The sequence below is a fragment of the Grammomys surdaster genome, unplaced genomic scaffold, assembly GCF_004785775.1.
Source record: "Grammomys surdaster isolate TR1022 unplaced genomic scaffold, NIH_TR_1.0 125630, whole genome shotgun sequence".
Lineage (NCBI taxonomy): Eukaryota > Metazoa > Chordata > Mammalia > Rodentia > Muridae > Grammomys > Grammomys surdaster.
In genome coordinates, this window is record NW_021620469.1 from 435,223 (window position 1) to 453,480 (window position 18,258).

General features: G+C 40.0%; 1 protein-coding gene across 3 annotated transcripts in view; it reads left to right on the forward strand.

The window, feature by feature from the left end:
- Positions 1 to 18,258, forward strand: part of Cenpj (centromere protein J) — a 49,737-nt gene that overhangs the window by 18,962 nt on the left and 12,517 nt on the right. For all 3 annotated transcript variants that reach the window (XM_028787428.1, XM_028787427.1, XM_028787429.1), the window contains exons 5-9: positions 1,431 to 1,542; positions 3,171 to 3,273; positions 3,384 to 5,001; positions 6,949 to 7,081; positions 13,486 to 13,651. In XM_028787428.1, the coding sequence (XP_028643261.1) occupies positions 1,431 to 1,542; positions 3,171 to 3,273; positions 3,384 to 5,001; positions 6,949 to 7,081; positions 13,486 to 13,651 (2,132 nt within the window). The remainder of the gene's footprint in view (positions 1 to 1,430; positions 1,543 to 3,170; positions 3,274 to 3,383; positions 5,002 to 6,948; positions 7,082 to 13,485; positions 13,652 to 18,258) is intronic.

Sequence of the window (18,258 nt, forward strand, 5' to 3'; positions counted from 1 at the left end):
CACACACACACACACACACACACACACACACACACACACACACACACTGCAGACCCAGTATCTGAGGAAGTCAGAAGAGGGCATTGCATTGGATCCCTCAATTGGATCCCTCATTGGATTATCCAATTTACAGGAGGTTTTAAGCTGCCATGTGGGCACTGGAGCCAAACCCAGGTTTTCTGTAAGAGCAGGAAGTGCTCTTAACCAAAGAGCCATCTTTCTAGCCCCCTAAAGTGACTTTTTTAAAAATGAGGACCCAATCAAATTTTTGCATTACATTTGGCTGTTGTAACTTTTTAAACACCCCTACTTCCATTGTTGTTGTTTTTTGAGACAGGGTTTCTCTCTGTAGCCCTGGCTCTCCTGGTCCTGTAGATTAGTCTGGCCTTGAACATAGAAGTCTAACTTCTGCTGCCTCCTGAGTGCTGGGATCAAATGTGTGCACCACTCATGACCATCAATATATTCAATGTTGAGGTCTTGGAATCACTGCAAAAACCACTCAGACAGCCATCTCAGTCGAACAGTGTTGGTTTATTGAACATACACCCCAAGACTGATTGATCAAGGCCACAGACCAGACTCAGGAGCTGACTGTGAGCTCTGAATATTTCTTAGGGCCACTTTATAAAGAAAACCCCCAATGAGCTCATGTGCAGGTGCAAAGCTCTGTCCAGCGGTTGGCTCTGACTCAAGCTGTTTTGGCTAGCTGCACAGAACAGTTATAACTGACCTTTATTCTGATTGGTCCTAAACAGAACTTACAAGCTTACAGTTGTGGAATTCTTAAGATTAACAAACCTCAGAGCATAACAGGGTATGTGGTCAGCTTGACCCTGTTCCGAGTCAGAGCTATTTTTCTGCATCAGTAACAATATGAAATGACTGGTAGGCATGGAATATAATGGCTGCAGCTATGCTGGGGGAACAGACTTCAACACTACTTTTAAAAGACAACTTCTAGAAGAATGTCATGTATCTTAATTATCTTAATTGTAGTTTCATAATTTTTCTTTATTTTATTAAAAATCCTTAAGTTTTCTAAATTTTTTGGTGTAAATGTTTTCTTTCTTCTTTTCTTTTTTTCTTTTTTGTTTTTTGTCTTTTTGTTTTTTGAGATAGGTTCTTACTATATAGCCTTACCTGGCTTTGAATTTATGGCTGTTTTCCTGACTCTGCCTCCCAGGGGATTACAGATGTATGTCAGCCTACTTGGCTACATTTTAAATCCTTTCTTTTTGTTTTTGTGGTGCTGGGGATTACATGTAAGGCTCACTAAGCAAGTGATCTACATTAGGCTATGTCTTACATAGTACACAGGCCCTCTGTACTACACTTAATTGAATATTTTAGTAAACTTGGGATTGTCTTATGTCTTAAAACTTTCTTCTGTAGTTTTTGAACTAAGTTGTCCCTAATTTTTATCCTAGGGGAAGGTGTTTTGCCACGTTGGGAAAAGAAGATGGGGAGGAGTCAGGAAGGGAAGGATGTGAACTTACAAAAAAGTGGAAATTCATCAGAAGTGATTAATATTGAAGAAAGGTATGGCTCATACTCAAAGTATGAAGAAATGAACCACGTGGTGTTTTCCTTATTGAGCTCTGTGCTCAAGAGATTTATGCTTTCTTGTTTCTCTTGCATGTGCTTCAGAGCGTCAGGTTGATGATGTAACCCACTGCATACTATTAAGCAAGAGACCATGGCTGGGAAATAAATAAGGACAGTTCGAGTAGCCATGCCTTTGTATTAGAAGAACTGGGCGGAGTTTCCTCACTTCACACACACACACACACACACACACACACACACTCTCTTCTGCTGGGCATTGTGGCTCAAGCCTTTAATCCTAGCACTGAGGCTACACAGCAGAATCTGAAAACAGCCTCGAATAAACAGGGTGACCTTGATGCCCCCTCCTATTTAAAAAACTGTTGCCTTATAGTTAAATACAGTTGTGGAAAAAAGGAAAACCAGATATTGAAATTTCACATTTGGTATCAGTTACAAATTATATTTGCATCATTAAAGTTAGAGAAATTAAGAAATGTTATTTCAGTTGGGCAGTGGTGGTGCTCAACTTTGATCCCAGCACCTTGGAGGCAGAGGTGGGTGGATCTCTAATGAGTTCTAGGCCAGCCTGGTCTATACTGCAAGTTCCAGGATGGCCAGGGCTACACAGAGAAACCCTGTCTTCAAAACCAAAAGAAGTTATTTCAAAGAAAAAGTATCTTTAAATAGTTTATTCTTTTATATCTTTGAATTTCTAATACATATTATAGGCCAGATAACTTCTGATTATGGCTTTACTTGACAGCCTTTTTTAATTTAAAAATATATATTTAATATGTTGTTTTAACCATGTTTAAGGTTAAATACTGACTGTGTTACTTTATCCAGTGAATATGTCTGCAGTCAGTAGATGGAGCTCAGAAGGGTTCTTTAGTATCCCCAGGCCCTTTGCAGAGTTACATATTTTTGTATTTTGGAGGGCTAGAAAAGGGTTGTAGATTTTATTAGGTGTTCAAAAGGGAAGGTAAATAGAGGTCTTTTTTGCTTATTTTGTTTAAATTTTATTTTCTTTCTGCTCTGTGTGCGTGTGTGGGCAGGCACATGTGTGCCACAGTGCATGTGTGCAGGTCATAGGATAAGTTGAAGGTATCTCTCCTTCACTGTAGTTCTGGGTTTTGAACTGCTGAACCATCTTGCCTGCCCTGTTTTGTTTGAGACAGAGTCTCACTGTGTAGCTCTGACTGGCCTCAAACTTGCTGAGGTTACAGATATGTACCACTATGGCTAGCTTAACAGGAAGTTCTTTTGATGTGCTTTATAAAGTGTTTCTGAGACATGATCTTACTATGTAGCCCAAGCTGGCTTGGTTACTCTATTTGGCTGAGTGGCCTAGAACTTAGGGTATCCTCCTACTTTAATGTCTTGAATGCTAGGATTGCTAACATAGTTATCGTCATACCTTGCTCTTGTTTTTTCTTTTGTTCCGGGGACTGAACCAGGGTCTAGTACATGCGAAGCCTGTGTGCTGCTGTTAAACTCTAACCTGGCACCTGGTCCTGGAGAATGTTAGCTTATAGTGCAGGGGGAGGTATGGACTGTTACACTGAGCATATATACTCACATTGTAAGTTGAGTGTTTGTGACTTGGTTTTTATGACTAGGCCGATCAAAGCTGCCATTAGAGAGAAGCAGCAGACATTCGAGGACTACCTAGAAGAGCAGATCCGACTGGAAGAGCGAGAGCTGAGACAGAAGCAGCTGCGGGTGAGCAGAGTGCTGTTGCCATAGCTATCGGTCTTCAGGGAGACTGGCTTAGGACGTGACTGAGATGACTTGTATATGCAAATTAATTGGATTTTGTCTTTTTACTTTAGGAAGCAGAAGGACCACTGCTAACAAAAACGAAACCCAAGCAACCATTTTTAAAAAGAGGAGAAGGTTTAGCTAGGTTTACTAATGCTAAATCTAAATTTCAAAAGGGGAAAGAAAGTAAGCTAGCAAGTACCCAGAGCCCATCAGAGGACCAGTCTGTGTCTAAAGTGGACAGACAGCACTTGCCAAGGAAAACGGCCCTCATAAATAAAGACCTGTGTGCAGACACCCCCACTGTTAAAAAGGACAGTAAAGCTAGATCCAAGGCTGGCCTGGCCTCACTCAAGCAGAAACCCAAAGTGACCAAGAGGGAAAGTCTCTCCCCACCAGGACCAAAAGTACAGACGGGGAAGAAATGTGATGGACAGTTTAGACACCAGGTCAAGTTAGAGAGAAATATACAAACTAATAATAAGGAAAATGTACCTGCATGCATAAAGCCCTGGGATGCTGGCTGCAAGATGTCGAATAAGACACAGGGCAGAGAGAGATTTCCTCTTTCCACAGGACCACTTGGCTGTTTGGTTTCTAGGAGCCCGATATGTGATACAGACAAAGAGACAGAATCTTCCCTCGATTTTTCTCTTCAGAAAAAATTAGAGAATTGGGAACGAGAAAAAGAAAAGGAAAACTTGGAGTTAGATGAATTTTTATTTTTGGAACGGGCTGCTGATGAAATATCGTTTTCTAGTAATTCCTCATTTGTACTGAAAATCTTAGAAAGGGATCAACAGATCTACGAAGGTCACAGGCTGTCTTCTACTCCTGTCAAAGTTGTGCAGCAGCAGAAGGCACAGCAGACAGATTCTAATGGTCAGAGTAACCGCAGTGAGATTCTCCGCCATAGTGTTGCACATGAGAATGAGAGTGAGTTCGAGGCCATGCTCTTGTCACGGGGTTCAGGGTCACCTGATGGTTTGAGGAAACTGTCCTGTAAACTTAGTAAGAAAGCCTTCCAAACCAGCACTTCTGAGAACCAGAGCCGATGGGATGCAAGGGATGATGACGTTGCCAACAGCGACAGTAGCACTGACTCTGAGGAGCAGCATGACATCACCATCAAACCGTCCACCGAGGTTGAGGACAGGGTCTTCAGCAACAGAGAGGATAGTCCACAAGTCTGTGATGCCGGAGGACCTGTTAGAGACACTGGGGCTCACGAAGATAAATGGAGAGATGCAGACCTGGATCTATCTGTTAAAGAGTGTAGCAGTGACGAGTCTGTCATAGTCGAAAGCCTGAACAAGAAAGTATTAGAAGAACCACTGAGACTGCCCTCCTCTCAAGTTGGGAGTAAAATTGACTTTGATGATGAAAGATCTTGGACAGACCTTGAGGAGAATCCATATGAACGTGGAGTTATTCCCAGTGAGGAAGCCATATATGGTACACCCCAGACACAGTGCCGCAGTAAGAGTGAAGGGTGTGTTCTGGACAAAACAATAAAAAGGAAGATTGCACCAGTCAAGAGGGGAGAAGACTTCAAGTCTGACAGGAGCACAACTCCTCCTCCATCTGACTTGATGGTAAAATTCTTCCCTTCTTTGAAACCAAAGCCAAAATTAGAGTCACACTTAGAAAATGAACCCAAGTTAAACCTGAGTCAAGATCAACCACCAGGTAAGTCAAGGCATGAGGAAATGTTGCAGGGGTGTGCTACTACACTGCTGTTATTTTTAATGTGCTCGTAATTTTCATGACTTTATCTTTGGCACAATCAGATCACCAGCACACTACTTGTGTCCTTTGGGGCATTAAGGGTTAACTACGAGCATTGCACTTCTGCGACCGTAGATTTGATAACCTAAATGGGTCCTAAGTGACCAATGAGTAACTGAGTTGTGTGGATGTATGTTGGACAGAAGGACAATGCTTCAGTGCGACGCTGCTCTAACTCACTGTGCTGCTACTGAGAATGGAATGCAATTTGAAAATAATCTCTGGAATTTTCTATGAAATGTCTGTGGCTTGTAGTTGACTGTTAGGAACTGAAACTAAGAAATTCCAAATTGTTGATAAGGTGCAGAGTATATATGTGTGTATGTGTGTGTGTGTGTGTGTGCTATACAATTATATTTTTCCTTCCTAGACTTAACCTTTCATGATGGTATAAACATTATCATTCATTGCATTTATGCATTCTGAAATAAACTTACACATAGAAAAGTAAGTGTATGTATGTACATATGTATTAAAATATTATTTCTACTTCTTAGAGCCATTTTTCCCATGGCTTATTTAAGATACAAAAGAATTTGTGTGTGTGTGTGTGTGTGTGTGTATCTATCTGGCATATATGTGGATACCTGAGGAGGCCAGAAAGGCATCAGATGCTCTGCAAGGGTAGCAAGTGCTCTTACTAGCTGCATCATCTCTTCCAGCTTTTTAAGGTAATATTTTAAGATTGCTCTAACACATAAACTCAAATATGCAGGAAATTTTAATGCTCGAAAATGTAACAAAGCAAAAACATATATAATTAAAATTTCCAAAGTAAATTCCATGCCATTTTTTGGGGGTTTCTTTGTAGATAATTTTCCTATGTACTATTGTGATATTGACATGTATTACATTGTTCTATCTACAGCATACTTTTATCTTGTTGTACAGACCAGATCTATTTTTCAGGAGGGTTGGACTAGGTGATACCCAGATTAGGATTGCTGAATTCAAGGGTAAAGTATTCACTGTTGTGGGACTAGAGAGATGGCTCACAGTTAAGGCACTGCTGTTCTTACAAAGGACCCAAATGCAGTTCTTAGCACCCACATGAGGTGGTTTACAACTGTTTGTAACTCTAGCTTCAGTTGGTCTGATGCTTCTGGCTTTTGTGGGCACCATACTCACATGTATGTATCTACATGCAGACATATATGTACATATAATTTTAAATGATAAAAAATATTTCAAAAACTTCACTACTTTTCAAATAGCAAATTTAATAAATTATGCAACCCTGGTCCCCCCTTTCCCCATCCCCGTGTGTGTGTTAGAAATAGGATGATGACCAATTCAGTAGGCTGGCCTGGACTTGCAATGTACCTCAAGCTGCCTTTGAACTTGCAGTCCTTTCCCTTTAATTTCCAGAGTGCTAGGATCACAGGTATGTGCCCATGTCCAGGCGCTGTTTCTTTTGTTTGTATTTGGTTTGGGTGTTGATTAGCCCAAATCACAGATCTCATGTGAATTAATTCATTTCTATACTTGCTAGTCTTTTTAAAGGATTTGAGTTAAACTGTTTCTTTTTATCTATAATAGCAGTCCTTTGTTGGTCTGAAACTCACTATGCAAACCAAACTGCCTTTGAACTTAAGAGTAATCCTTCTGCCTCTGCTTCCTGGGTGCTGGGATTGCAGGCATGCAGCTGCCAGCTTTGATTTTTTCTTAAGGTTAAACTGTTTGCTTTTAGAAAGCCAGGTCTCTTTTGTTCCCTCCTCTGCTTTTTGAAGTTTTGTTTCCTGTATAGTATAATGGCACAGGTTCAATGGCAAACCTTCTTGACTGTTGCATTCATAGATGGCTAGTGTTTGGTTGTAAAAAGTTTAGAATTTATGGTCTGTTTTATAGGTGACAGTGTTCGATCTCAGGTTTTAAGAGAGAAAGTTATTGAATTGGAATCAGAAATAGAAAAATTTAAAGCTGAGAACACATCTTTAGCTAAACTTCGTATTGAACGAGAAAGTGCCTTGGAAAAACTGAGGTAAGTTTTCATCTATGAGAAGAGAAAATACAATGATTTAATTGTTTCTTTAAGACTATGTTCAAAGTTTTGGCACAATTTTGATCATTTGTAATAAATATAAATGAAAAAAAGGGCACATTTCTGTTATATCAATATATTTTTAGTTAAGGAATATAGCTTAGTCGCTAGAATGCTTACTTTGCATGCATGAGGAGTCCTGCGTTTGGGTCCCCAGCACCTGTGAATTTGAGGTGTGTCATCATGTTCCTACAACCCCAGGATTTTGGAGTTGATGACAGGAGGATCAGAAGTTCAAGGTTACCCTCAATTATATAGTGCATTCAAGACCAGTCTGGATTACATGAGGACCTGTCTCAAAATATTTATTTTAATTAAATGAAGTGACCTAGTTTAGCCACATATATTAAAGAGAAATTTTTAGTGGTAAGATAAGTTGAAATTCAAAAATCATTTTGTAGTTCTGAACCCAGTGGCAACTGGCCAGCATGGTCATTTCCCAGGTTGTTGTAACAAAGCACTGTGACTTGGGTACGAATAGAAATCTGTGTTTCTAGAAGCTGGAAGGCTGAAGTCTAGACCTCTAGCTGGGCTTTCTTACCCATTCGCCTTCTGGTGGTTGAGGCAGTCCCTGGTGGGCCTTGGTTGGTGTGAGTATCACAGGTCTCTGCCTCAGTGGTCACTGCCATCAGGCCACTTTCCGTCTTGTTTTTATCTCCATGCAGTATTTTCTTCTGTGTGTCTGACTCTCTGTCTAGGCATTATCTACCCTCACCTTTCTATCTATCTATCTATCTATCTATCTATCTATCTATCTGTCTGTCTGTCTGTCTGTCTGTCTGTCTGTCTATCTATCTATCTATTTAATTTTTGATCCTACCAATGTAGTCAAGACTGGCTGATGGTTGAATACCCAAATATGAGGCTGTGAGTTCCGTCTCCAGTACTGCAAATAAAATAAAATAAAATAAAATAAAATAAAATAAAAGCTGGATGTGGTGGCTCAGATCATCATCATTTATTTAATATTAAGAGTGAAAACTTCTGTTAACTGGAACCAAGACATTGTGTTAACTGTATGCATTCCCAAAGTCTAAACACTCAAGGATATTTAGTCAGATCTCCCAAAATCAGTGAACGTGATTAACCCTTTAATGACATGCATTGCACACTTACATCAATCTAGTCATCTTGTGCTTGTCAACCACAGTGATGATCATGGTATGTGCTTGTACATATGCATGTCCAAGTTGTAATGTTCTGAGTTATAAGCACACTTTTTAATTTCACCAGTTTGTACAGCAGCCAAGCAGACACCTCAAACTCTAGCATTTACATTAAGTGCATTTTATGCATTTTATGTTGGCAATTACAGAGGGCAAAAGCAATAATATTGTAACAATGTATAAATATTTTTGATAAAACAGTTTATATTTTATAAAGTTATTATAACACTAAAGCTGTACCTCAAAGCTCTCACGAATAATCTAACCAAATGATCTGCATGAATTCAGAGGTTCTGTGGAGCTTTTTGTCAGTCTTATGGTGTCCTCTTTTGCAAATCATGACCTTCACTTTGCCAATTTTTTTTGAGTTTTCTGTTCATTTGTTTTTAATTTTTTCCTCCTAGCCTGTCACTTCCTTGTTTTTCCTAAATTCAACAATATTGGTTGATCCTGTGCCTAGCATGTTAGGGCCACTGTACCTCAGGAACAGGGCTTGAATTAACAATGTAACCACAGTGAGCTCATCTCTTAGGTTGTCCAAATTTGAATCTAGTGAGAAACATGAAAGTATGCTGACACATGAAGAGCTGAGCTTAAAACAGCCTTGTATGAAACATTGGCATGTTTTCATTGTATTCCAAGAACAATTAGAATTGTCCAGAGATACTTTAGATTAACTTCAATTCATCATTATTTTCTCCAACACCCTTTGGAAGAAAATTTTATAAAAAGAGCAACAGTATGTTGTTTTATGTTACTTTAAAATGCCAGTTAATTGCCTTGGAAAAGGACACTAGAAAACATAACAATTAAAATAAAGACACAACATTAAAATAAAGCAAGAACTACTTCTGAGGTACAGTTGGCGACCTTTGTTGTTTCCCATATATGCACAGAAAGTAATGTTTAAAATGGGGTTTTAGCATTAAAAGTTCATACGGCATTTTATACTCATTACACAGAATTTTTTAGAAATTGAAGCCAATCATTAAACAGATTTGGAGGTCAGGGCATATTCATACTGTTATGTTGAAAACAACAACCCACTCATTTTCCTATAGTTTAATACACATATATTTCAGTCAGATTTAAAATTTTAAGAGTGTAAATACATTTTGTTATTACTGTTTATGTATGTGATCACTCCAGCAGTTTACAAGGAAACTGGATACTTTAGAATGGGACCCTGTGCATACAAATGAAATGTGATTTTATATCATTCTAGAAAAAGGATGCTTTATAATCATAAATTACCACAAATACACAAAATTTAAAATAGATTAAAATTTAAATAAGTAATAAATTAAAAAAAGTGGTAGCTCAGACCTGTAATCCCAGCACTGAGGAAGCTGAGGCAGGAGGATGCCACAAATGTGAGGCTACTGTGGGTAACTGAATGACAGAATGAGACCCTGTAGCAATCCCTACACCCCAAACAAGCAAGCAGAAACAAAACCCCCAAACCAACCAAACAAAAACCCCAGAGTTGTGCCTTTCCCTAGGCTTCCTTGTTTTTAGTTGTACTGCTTTCTGGAACTTGCTCTCTTCTGGCTAGGCAAGGTACTTTGCATGATTTCATTTATCTTTAGATTGCTGAGGATTGTTTCATGGCCTACCGATAGTCCATTATGGTAGGGATGCTCTATTCATAGTTGAGAAGGATGTGCCTTTTACAGTTGAGCAGTGTTCTCTGTATGCCTGTTAGGTTTAGTTGGTGCATGGGTTAACCCTTGAGGGAGGAGATAAAGGTATGCTTTAACTTAGGGGTAGATTGTATTCTTCTTATTTATTTTTTACTCTTTTTTTCTTTGAGATTACAACCTAATTACAACATTTCTCCTTTCCCTTTCTCTTCTCCATCCAAACACTTCCACTCACCTCTCCTTACTCTCTTTTAAATCCATGGCCTCTTTTTTCATTGTTATTGCATTCATACATGTATATACATGTGTATTCCTAAATATAACCTGCTCAGTCTGTGTATATGTATGGTACTCGTATGTGTATTTTCAGGGCTGACCATTGAGTATTGGATAACTCACTGTGCTTTTCCATGGGGAACAATGTTTCCACTCTCAGGATCATCCTCATTCAGCTCATGTTTTTGTTGAGACTGTGGGTATAGCTTCCCATTGTTAGGACACAGTCTCACTGCTGACTCCCTGGTCCTCTGGCTCTTTCAGTCTTCCTGCCCCTCTTCTACCATGTTCCCTGAGCACTGGGTGTTAGAGTGCTTTGTAGATGTGTCCCCTGGGACTGGGGCACACACTTCTGCATTTTGATTAGCTGTGGGTTTTTTGTAGTGGTCTCTGTCTGACTATTTCTTGAGCTACAATGCCCATTGTAGCCATAGAGCGCTCTGCCTGTTCCGTTAAACAGGACTGATGGTGCCAGGGAGGGATGGCAGTAGGGTGATGCCTTCAGTCTTCACACTGGCCATTCCCAAGGTTGTAGAGGGCAAACTTCCTGTCTGTCAGTGTATGGGGTTGGGATGATGCCTTGCTGTCTAAACACCCATTTGCTACAGTGTGAGTATTATGTGGGTTTGAGGCCAAGTTTGTTTCCTGAGGGTATTTTTTGTGCCAGTGTAGAACAGTGTCTGTGGGGTTCCAGATATGGAAATGTGCATGGATTTCTGACCCACAGAGCAGTTTAATTTCAGATCCTAACTCCCTGGGAGATATGAAATCCTTTTCCAAATTAAGACTACAGTGCGGATTTCAGGTTTTGTATCTTGTGTATTATAAACCTGTGAGAACTGAAATTTGCCAACAGATAGTGCATCTGTGTGTTAGTTTGCTGGTTTTCTCTTTCACACTCCCCAGCCCTGCAGAACAGAGTCTTTGTCTGTGGAACTGGGTATGTGAGGGTATTTTGGTTTTGTTATTATTCCATTGCCCTAGATGCCTACATTTCACAAAGTTTCTCTTTTTAAATGAATATTTAAATTTACATTGATTGCTGGGTTTGGTGGCGCATGCCTTAAATCCCAGTACTTGGGAGGCAGAGGCAGGTGGATCTCTGAGTTCAAGGCCAGCCTGATCCACAAAGTCAGTTCCAGAGTTACATACCCTGTCTCAAAAAACAAAACAAAATTGGTGTGTGTGTGTTACATGGGCATGCATGTGGGACCAAATGACAACATTCAGGAGTTGTTTTTTCTTTCTACTGTGTGTGGGTCTTGGGGATCAATCTCAGTTGTCAGCACCCCACGAACTGAGCGATCTCACCTGCCTGGCTCAGAGTTCCATTTTCTTCTGCTGTTCTAGTGTTGGTTGCTCACCTTGGAGAGCAGCTGTATACATGTTGCTTTCGTTCTTTGTGGAGAAGTAGGCGAGTGTTGGGTGCTTCTAGTTAGTCATCTTGACCCTCAAGAGCTGCTTTGTCTCTAAATTCTTTCAACAAGCCTCTCTGGAAAGGATGTGGAAGCATCAGTCTGGCTCTTCCTGCCGTCAGTGAGGTGTGGGGCAGAGCAGAGCACACGGCCTCATGTTTTTCTGCACCAGTAGGGCACCTCAGGGTGGATGGCACTGTCCACAGGAGGCCTGGTTACTAGCAGCTCCTATGGAAATGCTGGAATTGATTCACAGCCCCAGCTGCATGCTCACCTCTCTAGACCTCAGAGGTCTGAAGTTGTTGTCTCCTCTTGGCTTAGCTTGTTTAGGTGAAAGGACAGCTTCTCCAGTTTCCTACTCCATGGTCTTTCCTGATATCATTTCTGTTCTTCTTTTCTAAGAATCTAAAAAAGTATGAATTCTAAAATATGCTTGGTCCCAGAGGATAGAGATAAAGAATTAAAGACCAGCATTAACCCACTTAACAGAAACTCAGTTACTGTATATATTTCCTGTGGTGGGTTTAAAAATAAGATGCAGAATAGTATCTTATGAAAAAAATCTTTATTTTTACGATTATTTCTTGTAACTGTATACTTATTTTAAAAGGTTTGTGGGCCAACAAGCTAGTTCAGTTAGTAAAGGCATTTCTGTTAAGCCTGCCAAGCCGAGGTCACTCCCCAGGACCCACACGGTGGAGAGACAGACCAATTAGGTGCTATGTACATGTGCGCCCACATAATGTACACACACAATTAAAAAATTAGAATGTAAATTAAAAATAAATAATGGGTAGAAAGTAGGAACTTAATTAAATGTCTTCACTCAGTGTAACTTTTCGACTTCTATACTTCATTAGATTTATACTTTTCAAGAACATTGAAATCATAAAAGGATTTAGGGATTGTTTCCTGTGTTAGAAACAAGGAAACAAGAAAGCTGCTCATTTCTGCCATTTCTGCGTTCTTAAGGAAGAGGGCCACAGTTCCAGCCCAGCAGTCCAGTTCTGAGTCTTGGGCTTCCTTAAATGTCTTCTTTAATTTGCTATGTAAGCACCACTGTGTTAGTGCACTCCAGTCTTCCACATTTATTTCATTTTTTAAAAATTATTTTTACATTTGTTATTGTGCGTGTATGTGTGTGTGTGTGTGTGTGTGCCAAAGATAACCTCCTGTTTCTTGTTTTTCTCCTAATGCTTCTAATGTGTCAGACATTTATTGTTTTTCACTGTTTGTGTGTGTATCATGTATATGTTGTAAGGCTCATGCATGACATAGTACCAGTGTGGTCAAAGGACAGTTTTCAGGACTCTGTCCTTCCACCATAGGATCCAACTCAGGGCCTCAGATTTGTGCAGGAAGCCCTTTCACCTGCCGAACCATCCTGCTGGCCCTGTTACTGTCTGTTTTCCCCACTGCAGTGTAAGAGGCTATTGCCTCCCACTTCCTAGGCTCACAGTGGGTACCTAGTAGATGCTTGATGAATGAATGTTAGGGCAAGTGAACTGGCTAGCTTTTGAGGTCAGTGGATCTTAGAGAGATTCACTAGATCAGTACTGTCATTCTGGTCCTGGGTTCCATTTTGATAGCATTAATTTGATTTGATTTCATTTACTTATTTTTTTAGCACTAGGGATTATAACTCAGGGCTTTTTTGTTTAGTTTTGTGATGGAAGGTCTCACTGTGTTGCTTGGGCTGGGGTTGAGTCTTTCTGTACTCAGGGGATCCTGTATCTACCCTCGGCCTCCCAGTGCTAAGACTGAAGGTGTATACCCTCACATTTGGGTGCACATAGGTCATTATACTGAGACTGTCCCATGATAATGTGGCATGTTCATTGTAGGAAAGAAATTGCTGACTTTGAGCAACAAAAAGCAAGAGAACTAGCTCGAATAGAAGAGTATAGAAAAGAGGAGACCAGGAAACTACAAAAGGAGCGCAAAGTCTTCGAGAAGTACACAGCAGCTGCACGGACATTCCCAGACAAAAAGGAGCGTGAGGAGATACAGGTACCTGGTTCTCCATCACACTCCAGGTTAACAAAGACAGGAATCTTGTACGAGGCCCATTAGAATTCTTTGAAGTTTCAGAAAGAAAGTATGAGCTGGGTGTCATGTGTGCCACTAATTCCAGCTCTTAGAAGGCTAAAGGAGAAAAGGCTAGAGTGTGAAACCCCATCTCAAGAAGGGGATGGGTATGGAGAGAAATGGGTGTCTGTGACAGAGTATCACAGTGCGACTGACAGATACAGTTGCCAGTCCTTTATTCAGTAACAAAGTTCCTTCAGAGACCCTGGTTCAAGCCAGAGCTTGGATGTGCACCAGTTCAGTGTTGTGCTCTCAGTTTGACCATCACACAGTGACTGCTTCTAGTTCTTTTCAGTTGTAGCAGTTTTATGCCCATGTACTAACTAGGGATTTAGTTCCAAAACTTAGAAAATGAGAGGGCAAGTAATGCTTCAGTTCATCTTAGAGGTAGACATGGGCATGGCAGAGGAAAGTAGCAGTTAAAAACAACGAATGCACTTTTTAAATTATACTTTTTACTCATGTGGGTAGTTGCCTGCATGTATGTATGTACATTACATATGTGCAGTGCTCCTGGAGATCAGAAAAGGGTATCAGATCTCCTGGCACTAGGGTTACAAATGGTTGGGAGTCACCAGGTGGGTGCTGGGAATCTAACCCAGGTTTTCTGGAAGAGCAGCTGGTGCTCTTACCTACTGAGCTGTCTCTTCAGCTCCATGAATGCATTTATTAGAACTATTAACCTAGGGAAAAATAGATTAATGTATCTGTACATTGACACATGCAAAGCTTCCTAAGGAAACTCAGATAAGTATAAAAACCAGCATATATGTTAGACTGTAAGCTAAACACCCCAGCTTATCAGCACAGTTTTACACAGCTGTACCTGGGCTGCATAAAATGTGAGCTCACTCTCTGCCTCCCATACCTCCCATGTTGCACGGCACCTGAGGGCAATGTTGCCATCTCATTTGCACACCTGCAGTGTTAGTTGCCTGCCAGGAGCCATGTAGGATACACTAAAAGCTAGCAGGTATCTTCCTGAAATGGTTTCTCCGTGGACTATGAACCATGCTGAATGAGCCCTTGTAGGCAAGGCCAAGGGGACAGCATTTTAGGAGAGATTCCTGCTATTAAAAATGCCTTTCCTGGGGTTGGGGATTTAGCTCAGTGGTAGAGCGCTTGCCTAGCAAGCGCAAGGCCCTGGGTTCGGTCCTCAGCTCTGAAAAAAAAAAAAAAAAAAAAAAGACAAAATAACAAAAAGACCAAAAAAAAACAAGGTAAAAAATGCCTTTCCTGATATTATTAAGTATGTATAACAATAACTAGGTATTAGCCCATCCTTTTGGGCAGAGTTTTGCAGATCAATGAAGATGTACTGTCTTGTTGTGATGCTAATTAAACAAATATATGATTTCTTAATTCCTGATGATTTTATGAGAATTCCTAAAATTATACTATAACTACTAAGCCCTTTATAGTAGGACTTCTATTAAAGTCCTCTCTGATATGAAAACTGCAATGAGAACTCTGTCAGTCTTCACGTGTCACGAGTTGATTGCTTCTGAGATAGAAAGCAGGAATTTACAACTTAGAATACATTCCTAGAGCTGTAAGACAATTAACCAAAGGTCATAAAAGGGAATGAATGATTTATTGTAGATGCAAGGACAGAAGGTAGAATATTGACTGGGTTCATCCATGCAAAACTTCAATGCTAACTTAGACACAAAAATTATAGTTTTAGACTCTCAACCTGTGGAACCTAGTAACAGATAGTGAATGTCTAGCTAGGTAACTATTGTTAATGGAAACAAAGTAAACATCTCTGTTGTAAACTTCTTATTCAGTTTATGATTTGAATTTATGTTTGAACTTTTACTGAACTTGTGAAAAAAGGATGCTTGGTAAAACCATGTGATCTATTTTCCGAAAAAAGATACAAAAATCTAGGAATGATGACATTAGAGCAGAAGGAGAGAGCAAGATTAGGAGGAAGGAGGAAGAGGACAGCAGAAGAGTTTAGAAGAGAGGAGAGTAACTTAGAAATCAAGAGAGCATATCATCTGATAGGTTCCCCCCTTTTACTTTCCCTTAGAAATAAAGATTAGAATCCTGTTTTAAACTGTCTCCTTTTTAAACTGTCAGTGACTTTACCTAGTCGACAAGGAGTTAAATAAACTTTCTTCAGCCTTTAGGGCCCAAGTCAAGATAGGTAAATGTTACTATAGAAAGCAACCCTCATCTCTCACAAGACCAAGTCTTGCCCCGGCTGATGCGCTTTCCCCTCAGCTACCTTCTTATGACAGGGCTTCACTGCATAGCCCACACTTTGAGAGCCTATCTCTGCAGCATACTGAGTGGCTAGGATCACAGTGCACACCACTGTACCTAGCCCTCTAGGTATTTGTTCTATTAGCTTATTTAAGTAGGGAGAAGTGCTGTTACATCTGGTTCATTGGTTTATTAAATATAGTAGGTTAGCTTTTTATACTCTACTAAAATCCCCATCTTAAAAGGTGATGTATGCATGTAGGCATACTCTGTGGTTGCTGCCCACCCACTGCTTCCTTGTGGTGTGCTCAGTAAACCTTTTGAAGAAGGTAAGGTAATATATATTTCCATTATAAACATATACAAAGATGAACAAAATATCTCATCCTTGCTCTGACCATTTAAATCTACCTTTATTATTTTTTCTCTTTTAAAATTTTTTATTACATTAATTTATGTGTGTATCACAAGGCACGCTTAGAGTTCAGAGGGCAACTTGGTCATCTTACTTGTTCCCAAAGTTTGCCTTTCAAGTGTAGGTGGTTGAAGTTGTATAGAATTACCTTGGGCTCTCTGTTCTGGCCATGTCTGTGTGCCTGCTTTTGAGCCAGTCCCTGTTGACGTGGCTCTAGTCTATGGAATCAGGCTCTGTGGCGTCTCTAGCATGGTCCTTTCAGTCTGCGTTTGCTTTTGAGAGTCTCATGTGCTTTCATATGCATTTTACAGATTTTTTTTTCTATTTCTGTGAAGAATGTTGGGGGTTCAAAGCTATTGAATCTGAAAGTTGCTTTTGGTAGTCCAGACATTTCACAATATATTCTGGTAACCCATGAGTGTGGGAATTCATCTTATTCTCCAGTGTCTTGTTCTATTTATTTATTTATTTATTCATTTATTTTTTATAGTGTTTTAGTTTTCACTGTAGAGGATTTTTATCTCATTGGTTAGATTTAGTCCTAGGAATCTGATATATGTATATTTTAAAGCTATTATAACTGATACTGTCTTCCTGATTTCTGTCACATCCCATTAGTGAATGTGATTTAATATATTAGCAATTTAGTGATTTTGGTTCATTGACTATTTACAATAATTTGCCATTCTGCTGAAAGCATCAGTTGGAGGGTTTTTTGATAGATGTGTTAGTTTTTAAGTATAGGTCCATGCTATCTGCACACAGGGATAATTACATTTCTTCCTTTTTTGTATTTTATTTCTCATCCCTTTTTGCTCTAGCCTTCTGTTTCCAGCTTCTTCAGGGCTTTTTATCTTGAAGAGCTATTGGTATTGTCAAAGGCTTTCTGTATCTATTGAGATGATAATGTGATTTCTATCTCTATGTATTGTACTGCATTTATTAATTTACATGTTTAACCATCCCTGCATCCCTGGAATGAAATCAAACTAATCATGTTGTTGTATGGTCTTACTTACTTTTGTCTGCATATACCTGTATTAAGATTTTTTTTGACCTAAAACCAAGGTCATATCATCAGGAATAAGTGATGATTTATTTATTTAAATTATCTTTAATCTTTTTTTTTTTTTTTTTTTTACAGTCCAGTCTTTATCGAACTCTGACAGTTCCTCATTCCATTCCCCCCAATCTTCTACCCCCTCCCCTGGTCTCCAAGAGGATGTTTCTACTCCCCCCACCCCACAAGCCCTTCCCACTCCCTGAGGCCTCAAGTCTCTCGCGGGTTAGATGTGTCTTCTTTCACTGAGGCTAGACCAGGCAGTCCTCTGCTGTATGTATGTCAAGAGCCTCATACCAGCTAGTGTATGCCGTCTGGTTGGTGGCTCAGTGTCTGAGAGATCTCAGAGATCCAGGTTAGTTGAGACTGCTGGTCTTCCTCTGAGGTCACCCTCCTCCTCAACTTCTTCCAGCCTTTCTCTCATTCAACCATAGGGGTCAACTTCAGTCAATTGGTTGGGTGTAAGTATCTGTGTCTGTCTCAGTCAGCTACTTAATGGGCTTCTTAGAGGGCAGCCATGCTAAGGCTCTTGTCTGTAAGCACACCATGGCATCAGTAATAGTGTCAGTCCTTGGAGCCTCCCCTTGAGATGGATCCCAGTTTGGGCCTGTAACTGGACCTCCTTTCCCTCAGTCTCTTCTCCATTTTTGACCCTGAAGTTCTCCCACCAGGGAATGTATGCCTCACGAAAAGAGAACTCCTTGTTTTATTGAGAATTTTTAAGTCTGAGAGTATGAGTTAGCATTTGTCTAGCATGTTCAAATCCCAGGGTTCAATCCTCAGCCTGATGACAGGGCATGAAAGTACAGAAATGAGAATTTTTGTTGTGTACTTGTATGG